This window comes from Brachycentrus maculatus, unplaced genomic scaffold, assembly GCF_059751285.1.
Source record: "Brachycentrus maculatus isolate JH-2025_06_01 unplaced genomic scaffold, ASM5975128v1 h1tg000459l, whole genome shotgun sequence".
In the NCBI taxonomy this organism is placed as follows: domain Eukaryota; kingdom Metazoa; phylum Arthropoda; class Insecta; order Trichoptera; family Brachycentridae; genus Brachycentrus; species Brachycentrus maculatus.
This window is the reverse complement of record NW_028281206.1, coordinates 1,552,534-1,575,819: the sequence shown is the minus strand read 5'-3', so window position 1 is coordinate 1,575,819 and position 23,286 is coordinate 1,552,534. Positions and strand designations below refer to the sequence as shown.

The window sequence follows — 23,286 nt, the reverse complement described above, 5'->3', positions numbered from 1 at the left end:
TATGGATTTTCAATAATGGGTGAGTGGTGAGTGTATTGATCACCTAAGCCAACCAAATGACACGTCTATACGATAGATGTTTTGTCTCAGTCAACGTACTTATATATTGATATATCATTGTATACAATGATTATATGGAAGGCAAAGATTTCAAGTATAAATATGGCTCATTTGAGATCTCCTTAATATTAATATGTATAATAGTTCAAACTTTGTCAGTCAATTATTAACAAAACTGCTGTTTAATAAATATGGTATATATAATAATATATAAAAATCTATTCAAATTTAATTCTACAGAAGAAAAAAAACATAAGTATCATAAAGTTTTCTTAGTCAAGTCTAAAGGTGAGTCTAAATTGATTTCCGTGAATGCGGTTTTTGCCTTTTTTTCTAAATTCAGAGCCCCATTTTCATAAATTTCTTCAAACTGGGAGTCGCTCATTCTTTTAAGGTTCAGTGGTTCGCTTACGAAATAATTATCGTTTGCAACGCAGCTTTCTAGTTTTCTTTTAAAAGTGAGTTTGGGAGATGCGGTTCTGCAAGTGTAGGGAAGAGAATCCACGCTGATGTACTCCGGATTCACGTATCTACTCGTGTGGACACACGGCAAATCTTTACAAAAACACAACTTGTCGCTTTCGTCTTGCGAGTTGTCTGTAAGAGAAATTGGCGTCTGACTTCTGTATTCTATTTTGAAAATGCTATCGGAGACTGACCCATCATTTTCGGAGTAGGAATACTTTCTTTGATGATGGATTAGTCCTCTATCGTAGGTATCGCTTTCTGACAAGCTCATATTGGGCCGAATGGTCGTGTGAGCAGTTTCAAATACGTTGTTTGGTCGGGACATCTGGTTGATGTTTGGTACTTTAGCTTGCAGGTTGTACTCAGCTTGGTTGGGTGAGGGGTTGGTGTGTTTGTATGTCTTGACGTGCTTGCGAAGGCTGGACGGGTCCGTGTAGCGCTTCTGGCAGCCGGGGATCTTGCAGCAGTAAGGCTTGTCCACTGAATGCGTTCGGGTATGCTTGAAGCGATCGCTTGAGTTTGAGTATGCCTTGTTACAACCCTGGGAATGAAAAAAATAATAATAAAATAATTGATTAGTACACCTATATTATAACTAGAAATCCCAACGTTTTTTTTGCAGGAAACGCTTACAAACGTCCTTTACATACTGTTATATTTGCTTAATTTTGGTAGAGCGTGAGAGACACCCAAAAATATTGTACAGATCGGTATTGGATTTGCGGTTACTTGTGATTAGTATATGCCCCTAATTAGTATACTAATTAGGGTCGGGGTTGATAAAAAAATGGACTAAATAAAAAGTGGTTAAAACAAAGTTGTTTTGTTTTATAAAGTTTATAAAATGTGCCAAAAAGTATCAAGAAAAAAATGATAAAAAAACTGCCCGCCAACAAAGTGTTAAGTAACCTTCCCCCTCATTTATACAATAACAAGCATCTGTTGCATGACATGCGTACCTTAATTCTACTAGGTTTGAAATGAATCTATCAGTAAAAGAACAATATTCAGTGTTCCAGAAATGTTTGTACCTGCACAGGACAGACGTAGGGTTTCTCTCCCGAGTGAGATCGCGTATGGATCTTGAGGTTCTCGGCCCTGGAGAAAGACTTGTCACACTGCGGACACTTGTGCGGCCGCTCATTGGTGTGTGTGCGAACATGTACCAGCATTTTATACCTGAAACAAGAATTGCACCGCATAAGACAAAATTCTCGATGAAACAGAATACAACGCAATGCCAAAGTTGATTACATGCATCATTAACCATATCCCGGTGGGAACTATCTTAAGACAGTCTGAAAAATTGAGCTCCATATGCAGCAACTGTCTTTTCGACTTCTAAGGCCGGATACTTTGATAAGTATGAAAGATGGCGAAAAAATTTGTATTAATAAAATATTCCCTGAACATTTGTTAATATATGACCTGGGATTGGGTTTTCTGCCAATTATGAAAAAAATAATAATAATCAAACTAGTTAACTGTCTAAACGTCACGCCGCTTACTGCAGGGGTAGGCAGAGAGGATAAAACACCACGCCAATATGTTTTTGCAAATAATCTTCGCCTTTTCCTCTATTTGTGCATCTTCTCATACATACACGCCAATTATTACGACTCCTGACCTGACCACTTTCAAGTATTTGAAATACTGTCTCCTCTGCTTTTATTAATAACCACATTGTAAAATTGTTTTAATATAATTTCTTCACTCCTTCGATTCACATGCCCAAACTTTAAAAAAATGTATCTTAAACTTTGTTGAGAATTTTCCTTTTTTTATTTATTGTAAAATATTTTTGAGAATTCAAGATATTTTGTTGTATTCTTAGAATGCAAATAGCGTACATTATTGATCAGTGGACGCTCAGAATAGATCTTAGCATGGGGGTGTAAGGGAATATACCAAAATAATTGCTCATACTTAGAGGGGGTCGATTTTTACAGACTATTTTTGTGATTTAAAAAAATTGTATTTGTATTGTAATAGAAATATATGTGGAGATTAAAAACGTAGGTTCAATTCTATTTTGTAATATGTGTATTTCATCTCATTTCATCTTCACACATGCTATTTTTTGGGTTGGTTATTACCTATTCTATTGAAGCGGAGGAAGACCGAGGAAAATATTTGGCTTGTATGTATGAGAAGATGTAGCTTCTACCAATGTAGAAGAAGCGAAAATTGTGTGCAAAGACAGATTGGTGTGGTGTTCTATTCTCTCTGCCTACGGAGTAGCGTTGTGACTTCTTCGTTAATCCGCATATAATAGTCCATAGGGCACTGCATCTAATCGACACAGTGTTATCCTGATTGTTAATATGGTAAAGGCAAAGAGTTCAATCATATCCTTGAGGTACTAAACTAAGGTAGTGGAGGGGTGTCCAGGGTGATAAAATCAAAGGTAAAGTGAAAAATCACTTAGATTTATTTATTCATTGATACTTCTAACTATGTTTAATTTGCTTGTTAAATTCACGATTTCCTTTTGCATTAGATTATCTATTTTGCTGATTTTCAAAATAAAATTTGAACCGACTAAAAAATCATCTGAAAACCAAGGTATTTAGCGACATCAGTTGGTCGCGAACGTCACTATTTTTTTATTTGCTAACATTGTCTGATTCGTCGACTGATAGTACCTACTCGCCCCCGCTTCTCTTTCTACCCCCTATCACCGAAAACGATTTTAAGACGCTTATTTTCGATGATTTTGTATTAGTGTCATCTCCATAAAATAATTAATCAATGCATTAAAATATTATTTTACTTTAAAAAATGCAAGATTAAAAAAAATATCCATGTGCATTTCTTGCATAAGGACTATAATAGTATCTCACCTCGCGTTGAATCCGCGGTGGCCGCGCGCGCACCCCTCCCAGCTGCAGTAGAACAGGCCGCCCGTGACGTCAGCGTGCGCGGAAGACACGTGCGCAGACAGAGCAGCCAATGAGGGGAAGCGCTCGGCGCACGCGCGCCAGCGGCACTCGAGCGGCGGGAAGGGCTCCGACTGGCCGGCCGCGGTCACGTGGCCCGAGTAGTACGGAAGGTCCGACAGCGCGCTGCGAGACGAACCCGAGTCGCTCTGCGAGAGGGAAATTCAAACAAAATTGAAAATGGATTTTTTCACTGAGAAAGTTTTTCTCTCGTAAAAACGGAGCACGTTGAATCTTAAGTATTATCGATGAGTATTTGTCACTCAAATTTTCGTTATCGACACTATCACTTTCAAGATTACGTCGCCCAGCTTTCAATTTACATTATTGTGGAAAAGGTAACGGGATAAAAAAAACGTCAATTAATTTTGTACGAATTCATGTAAAATTTTAGATAAAGTCATACCTATATTTTTGGGGTCTCAACATAGATGAAGAAGAATAAAGAAGTCTGGGCATTTACAGGACTTCCATATTCTTCTTCATGTATGTTAGAATAGATGTCAAAAATGTAAAATAAGTCCTTAGTGGAGAAACCCAGATTTGTGAACAAGTATTTGGACACGATTATATAAGAGATTTTGCACGCGTGCTGGAGGTCCCAGGTTCGATTCCCAGGGGGGGGGGTTAAAATAAACTTTAGTGATTTTACACTAGCATTTATTTAATATTACCCTGGAATGGTACCTCAAGCGAAGGGCTGATCACCTTCCCTTCATGTATTAACGATCAAGATAGCACTGCGTTATATTATATAAATGCGTTGCATCATATAAATGATGCAGTGCCCCATGCACCATCGGTTGCGGATGAGGGTTTGAAGAAGAAGAATTTGAACACACTCAAAACTTTATCATACCAATATGATTTTTTGTACACTAGATTCTAGATTTGTATTTTTCAATCTCAATCTCGAGTTAAAAAATTGTTATTGGTGTAATTAATTTTGATTTAAAAAATGTACAAGTAATTTATATAATTTAAATTAATAATTACCTGCGGAGAGCTCGGAGGGATGCTGCGATCTTCCGCTGTGTCTGCCATAACGAGGGGGCCACTGGGGGCGAACCAGTGCGGGGCGGGGGCCGCCCAGAAGGGAGCCCTACACACGCCGGTCGAAGCGAGCCCCATTCTGCCATCGTGAAACATCAACATGTTATTTTTTAAAGAAACACTATTTAATAGTCCACAATCACATTGGCAAAAAGAATCCTCAAATTCCACGATCTTAACAAAGTCTATAATGTAACCGGTTATGGCTTAATGTTGTTTATACGAAGTTTATTCACAAATGAGTGTGTTTGAATCGGCTCTGTTAGCTTTTATTTGTTGAAAATCGTCTCGACTTTGATACGCGATAAAAACGAAAACCGCTTCGTCGCCCCCCTATGGCCAGACGCCCCGTCTCTTTCTAACCGGAAAAAAACTGCAAGGCAACAGCCATAAAAGCGCATAAAAAAATATTTCGCAGTTTTTATCTATGAAAAATACGTTCGAATATTCAAAAGGAATATTTACTTTTGAATTTGAAACTTTCGAACACGATCTTTTTGAATATGAATGTGTATCGCTTTCCTTTTCTAAACGGAACACTTTTAATAAAATCGCTGGATTGTGTCTAAAGTAAACAATTTCCTTATAAAGTCTTATCGGGTTTTCCTCACTCCAGGTGAAAATAACTTTTAATCGCGCGTTTTTTCATATATGTGCCTTGTATTTTCGCTCGCTAGAGATCTGATCGATCCGTCGTTTAGCGCCGAGAGAGTCGCGTCCGTTATCAGCTGAAACCAAAGATCCAGTCAATACGTTCTGGCGAGAACTGGTTCTCGATTTTTGGGATCACGGGGGCCGTGATAAGAGACACTGTCTGAGTTGATACGGTGACCCCGCAAACTGGTATAATAATATCGTAATCAGTGTGCTGACTGTTTGATGGGTAGACACGAGTGAGGATAGTGATAAAGCTACATACCGCTCACTCCTTTCAAGAACGTCATAAATCAAAAAACTTCATTTTTCAGGAGGACGTTTTTAAAGTTTAAAAATATAAAACAATGTATTAACAAGCCACGTATTGAACTTTTTATTGTGCAACAGATCTTTTTAGGTAAAACCTGAAGGTTTTTTCTCCATTTGAAAAATATTTATTTTAATAAAAAAAATAATAATACCTTTTCTTCAAAATGCAAAAACAACACTTTCTGCCCTGTAGCGGGTAAATATTAAGTTAAAAATATGCCGCTTTTGCTGGGATATAGTAAATTTTCTGGGCATTCCAAAAACATGCACAACTGAAAATTGACGATTTTTGATATATGACGTTCTTGAAAGGAGTGAGCGATATATGTTGTACATACACCAACACTGGCTTACTCAAGGAGAATAAACAATATCACATACAAAGTTATTATTAAAAACACTTGACTAGATTTCTATTTAGTTTACGCAAACGCACAATAATTAAATATATATATATTTCGACTGCCTTCGTGATTAGCGCGTTTGGCTACTGTGCTCAAGATCCCGGGTTCAATTCTGTTCTGTGAACGCTATCCGCAACTAAAGTATGACCTAATAACCGTTCTTACTGAATCTTAAGGCCGAGATCTCAGACGACCAAATTCAGAAAGCGAACGGCAGCGGCTCTTAAGCCAGTTGTGAATCCGCGGGCGATTTTTTTAGAATAAACATATTTTGAAATTTGTTTTTTTTTAAGAACATATTTGGAAAAAATATTTTTATATTTTTTTAAACTCCTTCTAACCCTTATCCGCACCCAATGGTGCATAGGGCACTGCATCGTATTGACGCAGTGTTCTTGATCGTTACTTATATGAAGGCAAGGTGATCACTCCTCCGCTTCAGGGACTAGTCCAGGGTAAAATTAAATAAATAATAGTGTAATACCACTAAAATTTATTTTAACCCCCCGCTTGGAATCGAACCTGGGACCTCCAGCACGGTGGCCGAGCATGCTGACCATTACACCACGGAGGCCGATGTGTGTGCATTTTTATGCACCGTAAATTTAATTTCATGTCTTTTAATAAATTATAATATAATAAAAAAGTTTGTGTCGCGAACTCACCCCGTAAACATGAGCAGTACACTCTATTATAGGGGTAACTAGATTTTTTTATAATTATTTATTTAAAAATATTGACTGTAAAATATATTAATGTATGTATCATGAAGTAATATAGAGATATCACATATGCGTGTACCTACTATAAAATCTTGCAAGTGAAAAAAAAACAAAAAATTAAAAATAATAAAAAGAAATGAATATTATTTTTGACATCATCTCATCAAAGATAAAGAAGAATATGGAAGTCTGGACATTTACGGGGCTGACGACCGTCATAGGCTGGTTTAAGTGATCACTTTACACACGTGTAACATTCACCAATTCTACCCATTATTGACAACCACTCTACTCAAATTCTTGGAAGTTCTGTATATATGAACCAATTTAGAAACCTTGTTCTTGAATCACTAGAACTCCACCAGAGACATCTATTGGTGAGATGTAAAGAAGCTTTTTACTAAGCAGAAACTCTTATATTAGTATGTGAGATCCAAATCCTGGATTATAATCACACACATGAGAAACGCCAGAAAATACCATTTTCATTTTTATTATTTAAGCTTATAATTTGACCAGACAATTTATTGACAACATTTTGAGTGTGTCCAAATACTTGTTCACAAAATCTGGATTATCTCCAATTACAGGAGTTATTTTCATATTATTTTTGACATCTCATCAAAGATGAAGAAGAATATGGAAGTCTGGGCATTTACGTAAATGCCCAGACTTCCATATTCTTCTTCATCTTTGATGAGATGTCAAAAATAATATGAAAATAACTCCTGTAATTGGAGATAATCCAGATTTTGTGAACAAGTATTTGGACACACTCAAAATGTTGTTAAAAGAAATTAATATGTTGAACAAAAAATCATTTAAGTAGGAAAAAAATTGCCGAATATTTTCAGCGTACTCCAGCGATATTCACGGCGGTATTTATTTTTGATTATATAATTAGCGTGCAATTTTCAAGGAGTCTATTTAAAGATATCACATTGTTTACCGCGACGTTGGATCATAATGATAATCAAAGGTATCCACTTCAATCCGGAATGAGAATACAGATACGAGATGCGACGTAACCACTTATTAGGACCTGTAAGACTACACTCGAAACGAGCTGTGACGTTATAAATCGTGATAATCATCGTTTTGACACACATTCGTCTGAGAGATCGCACATCGACTGCATTCAGCGTCTACTCTTATCCTTCTTTTCCCATTAGGGCGTTTGTGCACTACGCGGAATTATACGGAATTTTACTATCCGGCACGCCAGTTAGCGTTTTAAAACGATGATTGGATTGGATTGGATTGGCTTGTGCTTCTGTGCATCTTCCTTCGGATCGGAGCTCTTGATCGGTGCGTGAACACGTTGCGCGTAAATTCGATCACGCTAAAATGTTGTAGTCGCTTTCATTTTTAAACCCGGACTGCCGCTAACTGACGTGCCGGACGGTAAAATTCCATGTAGTGGACAAACGCCCTTAGGGCTGGATGGTTCCGGGAAATATCATCGTGTACTGCCAGTTTAGATTTCGCTGATAGAATTTATTTGCCATAACTTTTTTCAGTCCAACGTTCACTCTCATTTCTATATCTTTATCAATCTTTCCATATCTAGAAAACATTCTAGAGATGGAAAAATTGATAAAGATTATCATCATTCAAACATCTATTGCCGCACATTAATCTGAGAGATCGCATTTAGACTGCATACAGAGTCTACTCTCATCCTTCCTTTGCCAACTCCGCGCTTCTTTTCCATAGATTAATATATTTATTTTCTATTGTTAACTACTTTTAGCATTTCATTTAAGGACTTTTTACATACAGATATGATTGACCTATAATTTCGATTTATACATAGGTACGTGAATTTTCGTTTGTTGTTGGCGGTTCCTTAAAAATTAATTAATAAATAATTTGACTAAATCATACATGAATAACATTTAAATTACATCATATCCAATCTCTGAAAACCCAAGTTACATTTTTATCATGTTTCTATTTTTTTTTAGTTTTAAAAAAACACTTGATAATAAATGGCTTTGTACAATGTTGGTTCCTTTGTAATCATTTTACATAAATATGGATAAAGTTATCACGGAATTATTTTTACAATATAACAAAGTCTACGAAAACAAGCAGTCAAAAATTAGTATAAAATTATTATCGACAAAATAATTATGTGTATTTCGTTATCTCGTAAAATGTATCAGAATTACACAAGCTTTCTTTTATGTCGACTTGATGATATTTTTGTTCAGAATTACGTTTGTTTCTTGGTATTTTTGTCAAACTTATCATTAATAGAAACGCATGTAAAGATGTTTTGGAAAATATTATTCATTATTTATTTTTACTAATGAGCTGAATTAACACATAATGACAAATTATGTTATTGAGCACGCAAACAAGGCCTCTGCTGCAGCTGGATGCTTAAAAAAATGTATGTAGAAATAAATGCTGAAATGCTAAAAATACATGCTGAAAGAGAGTAAGGTGAGAATCTATAAGACCTGCGTAAGACCGATCTTGTCATACGGCACGGAAACAAGAGCCGACACCGCGAGAACAAAAAGTCTAACTCTCTGCAGGCCTAACACTTCACGACAGAGTTAGGAACTCTGAAATAAGAAAAATCTACGATGTTGAAGATGTTATGCGATGGGGAAGAGAAAGAAGACGTTTCTGGAGAAATCATGTGGAAAGAGCGAGTTCGGATCGAGTGGTGATGATAGCAGCGGACAGCAGCATAAGCGGGATCATACCCCCAGGAAGACCACCTAAACGATGGAGAGATAACTGGTCTTCCACCTCCCAGGAGCGGACCAAAGAATGACAGGACTTAGTCTTAAAAGAAGAAGAAGAAGAAGAACATTAATAGAAACGCATTTAAATATGTTTTGGAAAAAAATATTCATTATTTATTTTTACTAATGAGCTGAATTAAAATATAATGACAAATTATTAATGGTTTTTAATCTTTATTAAAAATAATTTTATAATCGGCATAATGTATTTTTAAATTGTAAAATTTTTCTATTATATCCATTTTTCATTTTGTTTATTTTTTTCTATTCTTTACCTAATTAAGAACGCGATTCAGTGCTTGAATCGCAGTTTATTGAAGGTTGGCAATTTTTATTGCGTGCATATACATATTATGTATATGATTTTTACATTATGAAGCAAATAATACCTTTCCCCAGTTCGATTTTAAAATAATAGAAAAAAAGATATTTTGTCAAATGCTACGTTTGTTATAGCCATTTTGAATGGAACCTACTCATACACATATCGTAGTCATTCAGGAGAAAGTGACCAAGTGCATTTATTTCAAGAACGTGATCATTGACTATTTGATATCTTACTAGCTTAATATTGCCCTGAAAAAAATCCCAAAGGATTTTAAACTTAAAAGTATAATATATTGACTTGTTAAAAATGACTACATTGATGCATTGATGAATAACTGCATTGATGTTTATTTTCTTGCCAAGCAAAAGTGACTTAAGTGGACCTCCTGAACATTTTACGTTTTGTTAGTTGGTCACTTACTCCTGTGAGATTTTTAAAAATCTAACAAAGCTGTATGTTTATTGGTTAGTTGATTTTTATCTGCCAAATCTTTTTGAATTTGAAAGTGGACTTCGCATTCGATCTTCGAATATCAATTTCGATAAATATATTATTTTTACTACGAGCACTTTATGAAGCAAATATTACCTATTTCCAAAGGCTAATTCGATTTTAAAATAATAAATAGAGTATTTCAAATGCTAGGTTTGGTTTAGGCATTTTGAATAGTACCTATTCATACATATTCATGCCAAATCTTTTGAATTTGAAAACGGACATCGCATTCGATTTTCAAATATATTTTTTCTTAGTAGGTACTTATTTAAGTGGAGGCATAAAAAAGTACCTACTTATTTGAAAGTTTAGTCACATTTTAATTCCTAAACAACGCTTATAATATTTTTTTGACATCTCATCAAAGATGAAGACTCTGGAAGTCTGGGCATTTACGGGGCTGTAGACCGTTATAGGCTGGTTTAAGTTACATGAGAAACGCCAGAAAATATCGTTTTCATTTTTATTATTTAAGCTTATAATTTAACCACATAATTTAAATATAAAAAAAACTAACTAACTAACCATCACGCCGCTTCCCTGCAGGGGTAGGCAGAGAGAATCGAACGCCACACCACTCTGTCTTTGCAAACATTCTTCGCCTCTTCTACATTCATGCATCTCCTCATACATACCCGACGATTATTACGACTCCTGACCCGGCCACTTTCAAGTATTTGACATACCTGATTCTGCCAAGTTTTCCTCGGTCTTCCTCTGCATCTTTTCATAATAAAACAAAAATATGAAAAATAACTCCTATAATTGGAGATAATCCAGATTTGTGAACAAGTATTTGGACACACTCAAAATGTTGTAAATGTTTAAAAATTCATTTTGTAATTGGTCCTTGGCGTGGTTTCCAGTTGACAACAGCGGGGAGTTCGCGGGTGGTAGAACCAAAATAATTATCGGAAGAGTTGAGAGGTTATCCCCGAATATGTTTGTTCGCCTTTAAAAAGTGCCCAAAACACATATTTTTCCAGGGAATCTCTTATCGGCTATGACGTAGGTATTTAGACATAGGTACATGTATATTTTATTGAAGCCAACAATATTATGATTGCGTGATATGCATCATTAATAATATTATCTGAGTTATAAATAATGGTAGTACGTGCGCACTGTGGCATATTGAAGGCATATTGTTTTTTTTAGAATAGACGCCTCCAATTGTATTATATTTCTAATTATGAAATTACAAAAACGTATAAGTATGTGAATTCACATAAGGTATCATCACATTCTGGGAGAAGCCTTAAAACATGAATTTAAAAAAAAATTTAAGCTTAAAATTTCCTTAAAATGTCCGCCTCCGTAGTGTAATGATCAGCACGCTCGGCTACCGTTCTGGAGGTCCCGGGTTCGATTCCCAAGGGGGGTAAAATAAATAGAAGTGATTTTTTCACTGTCGTATTTATTCAATATTATCCTGGACTGGTACCTGAAGCGGAGGGCTGATCACCTTTCCTTCATGTGTAAACGATCAAGATAACACTGCGTTCATATGACGCAGTGCCCTATGCACCATTGGGGTGCGGATAAGGGTTTTATTATTATTATTATTATTAAAATTTGACCAGTTATTTTATAAATGTACAACATTTTGGTCATTTGCACTCAATTATTTCATTGTTCACAAAATTAGGTTTCTCCACTTCGGATATTTTTATCATCTCAACATAGATGACAAAGAATATGAAGTCGGGGATAATTAAATAAGCATGTGGGTACCCATTTATGTACAGAGATTCAAACCATGGTTTGCAAAGGCAGATTGGTGTGGCGTTCTATTCCTACTGCCTACTCCTGCCGTGGTGGTTATTTTTTTTTATAGTAAGGTAAATAGTGAAAATAATTTAATATAAGATATTTGAAAATAATAATAACAATAATTTGTATAGCGCCATTTTCGTAAAATAGTACCCCAAGGGCGCTTATAAAGACATGGATAATGTGTCTTTATAAGCGCCCTAGAGGTAGTATCTTACGAAAATGGCGCTATACAGATTATCAAAAATTTTATTATTATTATTGAGATAATTTTATTACGCCCATATTATGTACGTTTTAAAAATAATAAATAAAACAAATTAAGTACCTACTTCCTTGTGTATTTTTCAGTTAATAAATATTTAAATATTCAAAAAAATAATGGAAAAAATAATATTTGAAAATTCTGTATTAAACGCCCTCAAATGACATTATTAGGTAGGGTGCTTTAGCTTTAGCTTAAATTATCATATAATTTTTCAGGCGTATTATTCTCTCTGCCTACACCTGCGGAGAAGCGACGTGATAGTTGGTTAGATAGTTAGTTTCAAAATACATTTTTGCCATTCGCTCACTCCTTTCAACAACGTCATATATCAAAAAACTTGATTTTTCAGGAGATCGTTTTTAAAGTATTAAAAATAAATATCAAGCCACTTATTGAACTTTTTACTGTGCAACAGATATATTTAGTTAAAACCTGAAGGTTTTTTCTCCATTTGAAAAATATTTACCATATTTTAAAAAAATAATTAAACAATAACTTTTCTTCAAAATGCAAAAACAACACTTTCTGCCCTGTAGCGGGTAAATATTAAGTTAAAAATATGCCGCTTTTGCTGGGATATAGTAGATTTTCTGGGCAATCCGAAAACATGCACATTTTTTATATATGGCGTTGTTGAAAGGAGTGAGCGATTTGTGGAAACTAGTAAAGGAGGCTGTGGAATAATAATAATACTGTTTATCTATGAGCGAATAGTGTCTGCCGCGACTCTAGAAGTATCCGGTTGTAACTGGACTGGCCGACACGGAGGATCTCTTATCGGCGCTCACTGCCGATCCAGACTTACTTCTGTCTCCGATTCATTAACCCTTCACAGTGTTTTGAGTGTGTCCAAATACTTGTTCACAATTTATTTATTTTTTTAGTTATTTTTAACATTTTTGACATCTCAACGTGGATAAAGAAGAATATAGAAGTCTGGGCATACGACAGTCATAGGCTTCGGTTAAGCGATGATGAATTGGTGAATGTTACACGTGTGTAAAGTTCGAATCTCAGTATCGCATACAAATAAAAACAATAAAAAAAATGTAAGGTTCAAATTCCGGTTTCACATACAAAAAAAACATGTATCACTTGTATATTCTTTTTCTCCTCTTCTAACCCTTATCCCGCACCCAATGGTGCATAGGGCACTGGATCGTATTGACGCAATGTTCTCTTGATGTGGAAGAGGCGAAGATTGTTAGCAAGGCTGGTTCTATTATATAATATTCTGATCGTCTGATGTTTTTTTTGTACGTGTTAATTATAAGTTGCTATGAGTTTCTATTCAATGATGCAGTACCCTATGCACCATTGGTTGCAGAAGAATTTGAAAAGGAGTTCACGCAAGTAGGCGCCGTTTGATTATCATTTGTACGTAAAAACGATTAATATATTACTTTTTTTAATTATGCTAATCAATTTGCCTGACAATAGGCGCTAGTGTACACAGTCAATACAAACAATTCTTATAATAAACAATAAAGGAAATTTAATAAACTCAAAAGTACTTACTTACTATCAGTAGCATTCAAATAGTGAAAAACAAATACACCTGTTTCTACCAGAAAATACTTAAATACTTTTGAAAAAAACTGTATTTTTTGCATCAGTAATACTTTAATATAATTCGAATTCAATTCAAACCCTTATCCGCACCCCAATGGTGCATAGGGCACTGCATTATACAAACACAGTGTTATCTTGATCGTTAACACACGAAGGAAAGGTGATCAGCCCTCCGCTTCAGGTACCAGTCCAGGGTAATATTGAATAAATATTAGAGTGAAAAAATCACTTATATTCATTTGACCCCCCCTGGGAATCGAACCCGGGACCTCCAGAACGGTAGCCGAGTGTGCTGACCATTACACTACGGAGGCAGACGAAATAATAAATGACATTAAAAAAAACATTAATGTCAACCAATATATTTGTAATAAAAATCGATTGAATCTAGAAAAGGAAATAACTCAATGTTTAAAGCATTTTTTAAATTCGTTTTTGGGTCATGTTTAAAATTCTCCTTCAATATGGTACATACCATAGGAGTATCAAGATGCAAATATTTTTCATATAATTGCGAATTTAGGAAATCAGTGTGCCGGTGAATCTTTATACTTAAAAAGGTATTATTAATTTTCCAAAAAATTAAAAAAAAAACATCATTATAGTTTTATATTTTCGATCTAAAAACTTTGAACGGTTTATCTGTAATGGAATTGAATCAAAAACAGAATTTTTGTGCAATTTACGTTACTCATAAATCTGTTAATAAAATATGAGGAAAAAACTCACCATTAGTCCATGACCGAATTCGTAACAATAATGAAACTGTCAGTTCTTCAAACTTTTGTATCACCAAACATCAGCACTTCTTGACACACAGAACATAATCCGAATTTGTACAAAAATTGTTCGTTGCAATAATATGAGTAACGGTAGCCATTATCTATAATTTCACGAAAAGATAAACACTCGAGAAATCAGCATAATAAAACCAAATGGACAGGTAATGAAAATTCATTTTCAAACTTTTGACATTCACGCGTTCGGAAAATTCAAACATTTGTTTCGTTTTCGCGGTTGTTTGCAATGCGCAAGTACCAAAAGTACCTACCTACTCGTATTTTTTAAATGTATTTCTTTAATTAAAACAATTAAGGATTCAGTGACTAAAATATTGTAGTAACCCAATATTATTACAAATAAATACCGTCCATTTTAAATTGGTGAAATTAAGATACTTGTGTATTTGGATAATACAACATATTTTTATTTAAAGTTTTTGCTGTCATTGCAATAAGCAAGTACTAAAAGGAATTACGGATTCAGTGATTAAAATACTGTAGTAACTTGTTGCGTTTACGCGGCAATGTGTGCAAGGGAACCAAAAAGTGAAAACTTTTGACATTTGACAAAAATAAAATAATTATTGTAATTTTTCCCCGTTTTCGCGGCTATTGCAACGCGCAGGCGCAGCAAAGGCTGACTCACCGAGTAGCTACCGCGAACTGTCGAACTTGGAGTTTTTGAAAACGAATTTGTGGTTGAAAAATAATGTAAAAGGAGACCCGTTTGTCGGGTAGGTGATTGGTCGCGGACAGGGACCGCCGCGGAGGGGGGCGGACCCGAGCTTTGCTGGGGGCATTAGGCTTATAATACGATCCAATAAAAAAAGAATAATGCAAAGACCGGTGCGGTAGATACTTATTTGTGGAGAGAAAACCAGAAAAGCGCGCTTCTTCTTTGTATGGGGTCACTTGGCCGACATTAGCAAGTTGATATGGCCGCTCACATCATATGTGAAGATTAAATAATCTTATATGAAGATTATATGTGTAAGTTATTATATACATACTCCGTTTTAACTATTAATGATTTAATATTCATAAATAAACAAAAGACAAACTGTTATTTTTTTTAAATTTTAGGCATAAGCATATTTTCATCTTTTAATAAATTGAAAAAAAACGCCTAGTACAAGCTAGTATATGAGTACGGGTATGCAAAACCTAGTGCCCTAACCCTTATTTCTGTTCTCCTTTCCCTATCTAATATTCCTCCACTATTTCCCATTTTCATTCATTAACCATTTTTAGAATTTTTAGAATAAACAATACATTCAATTACTTGAGCAATACATTCAAAAATACTATCTAATCAAAATTATGAAAAATAAGTTTTTTTTTATAGTAGAGAGCCTACGTCGACGTACCGTCCTTAATAGTAATAAAAAAAGTTACTAAATAAAAATAACAGAGCGAGGTATATAACTTTTGAACTGCGTTATTTTATTTTTGTTTTTTACTTACATTTTTCGACACCTAGTTATTAGTCTCGAGGAAGAAGCTGTTTGTTTCGAAATCGATTGATATTATAATTAAGTTGAAAGATGGGTGGAGAAAGAATAGTTAAACAAATTTATGAGGCGAATGTAGTTGAAAATAGGAGCAGAAGAAGACCGAGAAAAACTTGAAATGATCAAGTATTACAAATACTTGACCGTGGTCAGGCCAGAAGTCGGAATAATCGGCGGGTATGTATGAGATGCATGAAAAGCTTGTTTGCAAAGAAAGATTGCTGTAGCGTTCTATTCTCTCTGCATACTTCTGCGGAAAAGCAGCGTAATGGTTAATTATTTTTTTTTCAAATAAGATAAATAGTCACACAATAAATAAAAACAGATCACAAGGCCTACACTAAGCAGTAAAAGAAGAAAATAAATAAAGATAACTAGATAATATAAGATACAACATTTTGAGTGTGTCCAAATACTTGTTCACAAAATCTGGATTATCTGCAATTATAGATATAAGATATTGAATTTATTGGAAAGTCACAAAATTTGTACTAACAAATATTTAATATAATATATAAAACCCTTATCCGCACCCCAACGGTGCATAGGGCACTGCGTCATATAAACGCAGAGTTATCTTGATCGTTTACACATGAAGGAAAGGTGATCAGCCCTCCGCTTCAGGTACCGGTCCAGTGTAATATTGAATAAATATTACAGTGAAAAAATCACTTATATTTATTTGACCCCCCTGGGAATCGAACCCGGGACCTCCAGAACGGTAGCCGAGCGTGCTGACTATTACACTACGGAGGCGGACAAAATAACAAATACTTAGTGACATTAAATTTCTTTTTAAAATTTTTAATCTATCAGTACAAAATTATAAATTGATAACACCTCAAGGCGTTTCTAAGAATTTTTTATGTCATTGAAAAAAAAATAGTACTTGTTATCAATATGCCCCAGACAGTAATAATCTTTCTCACAATCTATATTTTATAATCTTTTTAACTTTAGACTTAAATCCAACGATTAACAAATGTCGTTTTCAATTTTCCAGTTGAATCTAGTTCTGTCATTCAACAGACGCGTGAAAATTATTATCTGCATAATTTCGTAGACGCAAGAATGTTATCTGATACTTAAGTACTTACACAATATCAAATAATGACTTAATCAACTCTATCTATGCACAATCTGGGTAACTTTGAACATTTTTTTATTCGTCCTTCAATTACGTTTGTTTTTGTTATGAAAGTAACAATTAAATACTTACACGTGTCAGGACTTAGATCGTGAATTGTACGTATTTTACATCAAATGCGCATTTTATCGGCGTATACCATGGTGCATAGGGCACTGCATCGTACCGACGAGGTCTCTTCTTATTATTATTCTTCTTGGTGTAGGCTTTTGGCGTGTGTTTAAGAGGGATTAGCTTTCTGCGATGCCGATTCGAGCTGTCAATCCATCTCTTTGGTAGTCTGCCTTGGGGTTGGCCGTGCAGTGCAATGTGGGGGAGTCTGAATGGTTCCCATTCCCCTCACACGCGCATAACTTTGTCTTCTTCGTTGCCTTCCCCGCCTATTGACTAATGACATCTTCGATCTCGCATATTTATATTATCCTGATGTTCCTTATTCTATCTCGTAGACTCTTATTAGCAGGGCACAATGTACGTAAGCTACTACGAGTACGGATATACGACCGAGTAGGAACCTTAGCCATTGCTGCTTTTCTTATCCTGTGGTACCTGCCGTTCCTCGTCCATTCCTGTGCCAAATAACAGTATTTTCTTTCATACTGAGTTCCTTCACTTATATCAATTTATATCATCTGTATCCCATTATAAAATATTCAAGAACATGTAGCGCAGGACTGATAACCTTACTTTCATATAGTCAAAGATCTAGTAAGCACCGCATCGATCTGATGCGGTGCCCTATGCAAGTACCCAAAATTCAATACGCACATTCAAAGTTACACTATCTAATGACCACACTCTATGCAGGGGGTAGTGAGAAAGGGACAAATGATACTAAATCACAGATGCGTGAGCGAGATATCTACCGATTACCCGTTGATCGGCTGGTAAAAAATGACGATCCGGGAGGGCGTGTGACTTGTAGGCCGCTTTTTTTTACTAACTGCCGCAGGTGTATTTTTTATTATGTCAGGTAGGTACCTGCCCAATGATTTATTCCTTTTGTTTTTCGAACTCTCTATAAAGCCGCCGGGTGCGATAGACTCAAATGTAAATGAGAAAAATAATATAACACGAGCGGCCTTCTTTAGATGTCAAAAATACAGTTTGAAATACGATTTTACAAAAAATAATCAATTGGTCTGGGTGGTTGAAACGTATTTTTTTTAAATATGATTTGATTTTTTAGGATTGACGACTGATTTGAATGACAACAAATGAATTTATTTTTAATCCGTACTGACTGGGAACTGTCATTTCGTAATATCTGTGATCTTCAATGTATTTGAATAATATATATATATTTTAAATATTAAAACTAGAGGTAGGTACTAGAAGAGTAGATAGGTTAGTTTTTTGGTTACCTGATTGGGACGGTATTCATTACGTTTTCGTATTAATATTTCTTTCCATCTTAATTTTTTAATGTTAAATTCTGAAATATATCAGGAGCTAGATATTAAAGATATGGCTAATGGGTAATTCTTACTTTTCAGTTTTTCGATTTGAATGAGTCCGTTAATTTTTCCTTCTAGCGTTTGATGTGAAAATGAAATATATTGGAAGCTAGAAATATGCAATACGGAACTAAATTTTTACACTAATTGGCGTGGTTACCTTTAAATGACCGAATTCAAAACAACTTCTTTAAAATACAAAAAGGTCATTTGATTAGGTTTTTTATTCGATCGCCATGTCTGCCAACCAAATTTGTGCACTAATTGACGTGATTAGCTCCATGTGATCGAATCGAATACCGAAACGACTTCTTTTATAGAAGTATTTTGGATGATTCGGGAATGGATTTTTCGCACGATATTGGTTTATTAGGTAATAAATTAATATGAAAAATCGAAAGACTATCGGTTACATTCTTATTGAAATCTGTAGGGGTAAGGGAGATATGAAGGTTTAAACTATAGATATTTTAATAAAACGAAAAACGGACACCGCCAAACGTCATCAAATTTTACGCCATCGGGTGTGTTATGTGCCGTATCTCTTCATGTATCTGCTTTAGAGAGCTGTAATTGTAGTAGTGTGGATTCGTTTCATTTGTTGCCAACTTACGAAAACAACGTTTTTACGAAGGCGAATTTTGCAAAAGAAAATGAAGAATATACGAAAATATTGATTAAATCGGGTGTTATAAACACAAAACGAGTCTTACATAATCCTTTATAGGTTGAGTATGTTAAATTAGACATTCCTCCCGAGTGATAAAAACCCATTGGAGCATTTTGATTTAAAATGTACCTACCCAAAAAGCCTCTATTTTTAGACAGTTGTCTATGGGTAGGATAGTAAGGATGTGAAAGGTAGATATGAAAAATACGTTTCAACCACCCAGACCAATTGATTTTTTTGGTAATTGGCGGGTGTTGAACCTGCGACGCCGGATTTGCAGTCAAGCGTCTGCCCAATTCGCCACGGCGCAGCGTCTCAGATTAATTATATAATATAACGTATTTTACAATACATGAATTACAAAAACATCATTATTTTCGTGATTTCTCGGCTACGATAGAAATCCCCCCCCCACCAATGCTTGCTCGTAAAATTGACAATATTTTGAGTATGTATTATCATTTTTAAAAAATATTAGAAGATTTTTCATTTTTGTCTTCCAAATATTGTTAGTCCGCCTCCGTAGTGTAATGGTCAGCACGCTCGGCTACCGTTCTGGAGGTCCCGGGTTCGATTCCCAAGGGGGGGTCAAATAAATATAGGTGATTTTTTCACTGTAATATTTATTCAATATTACCCTGGACTGGTACCTGAAGCGGAGGGCTGATCATATTTCCTCATATGTTTACGATCAAGATGACACTGCGTTTATATAATGCAGTGCCCTATGCACCATTGGGGTGCGGATAAGGGTTTGATGAAATTTGAAATGTTATTAGGTGAAAATAATGTAAAATCTAGTGTTACGGCGTAATATTTGTAGCAACATGAACTATGACCCCAAGCGCCCGCTAGGGGCAGGGCGGAGGTGTACGCGGGGAATGTTTACGTTATATCCCTTATGAGACGAATGCAGGGGATGCTACACACACTTGTCATTGTACTGTCATGGTGACCTGTAGAATAAACCGATTGCATCCTAATTACGAGTTATTATTACCTATACCCGAGCCACGTAATACTAGTAAGGAATTTGGTGGGAAAGAAAAAGCACAATCATTTTTACAGTCTCCAAAATAAAAGAACAAAAGTTGTAAAAACATATTTTATTGGACAAATTAATAAATTATACATTGGATACAAATATCAACTCTTATTGTTTACATCGAGCAAAACTTCTAGGCCCTCCATTTATTTCTTTACACTATTTGCACAACCACAGGGATTGGCTAGCGACACCCACGTTCATATTATAAAAACATCAATTTACACATAACCTAAAATTTGTTATCCTATCTAAAATCGATTTCATGGACTCATTATCATCGGCTTTCTGTGAAAAATCACCAACAACTGCATAATTCCACAGAATTTTCCAGTTCAAAATGTAATAATGATGGGAGATTTTATTGCTGGTCCAAATACTGTATCTTCTTCTTCCTGGCTCATCCTAACTTATGGTCTTTGACTGTTGGGGTCAGCCCTCCTCGTCCTTAGATAATAGGTACTTCTATCATATACAATGTCACCTAGACCATGCCTTCAATACATGTTATCGTTCTGTAAGAACCATGAATTTTTTGGTCTTCCTCTAGATGTCTTTCGAGGAAAATCCATGGCAATTTCCCTGGTTTACAATATGTTCAGATTATCATGTTTGTTGTTTTTCAAAATGTAGTATCGAATGCAGAATATCGAATGTCCGCCTCCGTAGTGTAATGGTCAGCATGCTCGCCTACCGTTCTGGAGGTCCCGGGTTCGATTCCCAAGGGGGGTAAAATAAATATAAGTGATTTTTTCACTGTAATATTTATTCAATATTATTACCCTGGACTGGTACCTGAAGCGGAGGGCTGATCACCTTTCCTTCATGTGTAAACGATCAAGATAACACTGCGTTTATATGACGCAGTGCCCTATGCATCATTGGGGTGCGGATAAGGGTTTTATTATTATTATTATTAGTATCGAATAATTTTTCAATGGTCTATATCAGGGGTTCCCAATCTTTTTCAGCCTGCGGTGCACTTACAAGCTTAGTATTTTGTGATGGCGCCCTACTTTAGTAAGCTATTTGGAATAGATAATGGGACTTTATATGTATGAAAATATATTATAGTCGAAAGAAATAGGAACTTACCTACAATAATAGTAGTTGGGTAGAAAGATGCTAGCTCTCAAAAAATAAATTGTTGCTTTATATAGATACCCGAGAATATTTGTGGTTTTGGATGATGATAGAGGATCGACTCACGGCGCCCCTCTTTACTTTCTACGGCGCACCAGGGCGCCGCGGCGCACACTTTGGGAACCCCTGGTCTATATAATTTAGCTTTTGGTGTGCCGCAGAATTCTAGGAAGAATTTTGGTATTTCATAGGTGAGAAGAGGTTGCGGAGCACTGCTCTACTGGACACATTTTAGAGATTTAGCAATTTGCCCAAAGGCATAAGAATGAATCTAATTTTAATCACAAACGAAAGCTTCCAGAACTTACTCAAAATTTTTAAGAGCACCACACTTTGTGGTTTATAAATCCACGCAAACAGAACATATCTCTTAAATTAAACATGGATTGATTTTACCACAAACTGACTGCCGAATCAATTAATGAAAGAACATATCTCATATATTAATAAGTGCACTCTGTCTTTCAGCTGAAGGACATTTTGAAGACACACAAATTTTAACTATTGACAAAACAGACATAACTGACAGCAGATTTGCCGCCATAGACAAAATATGGAGAACACCAAAGAGACATATTGCCTACAATGAAAATTTACATCATTTTCCATCAATGAGAAATCACAAATCGCTTCCATTGCCTCTGTAATAATTAATTTACACATCAACGAATAACCTTCGCAGAAAAATTGACAATCTTATGTGATGGCATTATGAAAATAACTATTGACAAATAAAGATAAACACTGAATCTTTATTGTATTACTTTTTGACATCTCATCAAAGATGAAGAAGAATATGGAAGTCTGGGCATTTACGGGGCTGACGACCGTCATCGGTTGGTTTAAGTGATCACTTTACACACGTGTAACATTCACCAATTCTACCCATTATTGACAACCACACTACTCAAATTCTTGGAAGTTCTTTATATATGAATCAATTTAGAAACCTTGTTCTTGAATCACTAGAACTTCACTAGAGACATCTATTGGTGAGATGTAAAGAAGCTTTTTATTAAGCGGAAACTCTTATATTAGTATGTGAGGACCAAATCCTGGATTATAATCACACACATGAGAAACGCCAGAAAATACCATTTTCATTTTTATTATTTAAATCATGTTATGTTATATTATTTGAATCTTTATTGAATTGTCAGTAAATACAAATATATTTAATGAATACGGATTTCTAACAACGGATGTTCTCGTTTTTAAAAATAACTTCTCTTATGGTTAGTGTCAGAGTTTCCGGGTTCGAATCCACTCTACCACAATTTGATTTCTATTTTTAATAATGAACATAGGCTCATGAAAATGAAATATTTGTATACATAATTCAAACGCAAATACTCTCAATGTGACCAACAAATATTAATTTGATAGTTTAATAAAGAAAAATTATACTGTGTTTTGAATATTGAAAGCATTAACTTGTGGATCATATTGATATATTATTTCGAGAAATAAAAATACTTTGTGTTTTGATCCACTCACATTTTTACTAACCAACTAGTTTCGGCAACAACCTGTTGCCCTCTTCAGGGTTTAATTTATGACTAATCAATAATATAATAATTAATGAGTCATAAATTAAACCCTGAAGAGGGCAACAGGTTGTTGCCGAAACTAGTTGGTTAATAAAAATATGAGTGGATCAAAACACAAAGTATTTTAATTTCTCGAAATAAAAATTATACTGTTGTCACTGTTAAGAAAAG

The 23,286-nt window shown here is 35.1% G+C and overlaps 1 protein-coding gene across 2 annotated transcripts; it reads right to left on the bottom strand.

Annotated features, from left to right (window-relative positions):
* Positions 1 to 169: 169 nt before the first annotated feature.
* On the bottom strand, positions 170 to 14,679 carry LOC148302368 (uncharacterized). Of its 2 annotated transcripts, XM_088271711.1 has the most exons (5): positions 14,540 to 14,679; positions 4,464 to 4,599; positions 3,372 to 3,616; positions 1,560 to 1,707; positions 170 to 1,069 (listed from the first exon to the last, which is right to left on the bottom strand). In XM_088271711.1, the coding sequence occupies exons 2-5, from the start codon at positions 4,596 to 4,598 to the stop codon at positions 320 to 322; spliced, it is 1,278 nt and encodes a 425-aa protein (XP_088127837.1). In that variant the 5' UTR covers position 4,599; positions 14,540 to 14,679; the 3' UTR covers positions 170 to 319. The 2 variants fall into 2 exon arrangements, with proteins under 2 accessions (XP_088127837.1, XP_088127838.1); XM_088271712.1 differs by lacking the exon at positions 14,540 to 14,679 and having other exon boundaries at positions 4,464 to 4,764.
* Positions 14,680 to 23,286: the final 8,607 nt, after the last annotated feature.

What these genes read in the sequence shown, in the direction of transcription:
- LOC148302368 (XM_088271712.1), bottom strand. Translation starts at nt 4,622, where the DNA reads ATGTTGATGTTTCACGATGGCAGAATGGGGCTCGCTTCGACCGGCGTG. An exon ending in CACCGCGGATTCAACGCGAG is followed by an intron (nt 1,708 to 3,371) that starts GTGAGATACTAT and finishes TTCTTGTTTCAG; the next exon opens with GTATAAAATGCTGGTACATG. An exon ending in CCTACGTCTGTCCTGTGCAG is followed by an intron (nt 1,070 to 1,559) that starts GTACAAACATTT and finishes TTTCATTCCCAG; the next exon opens with GGTTGTAACAAGGCATACTC.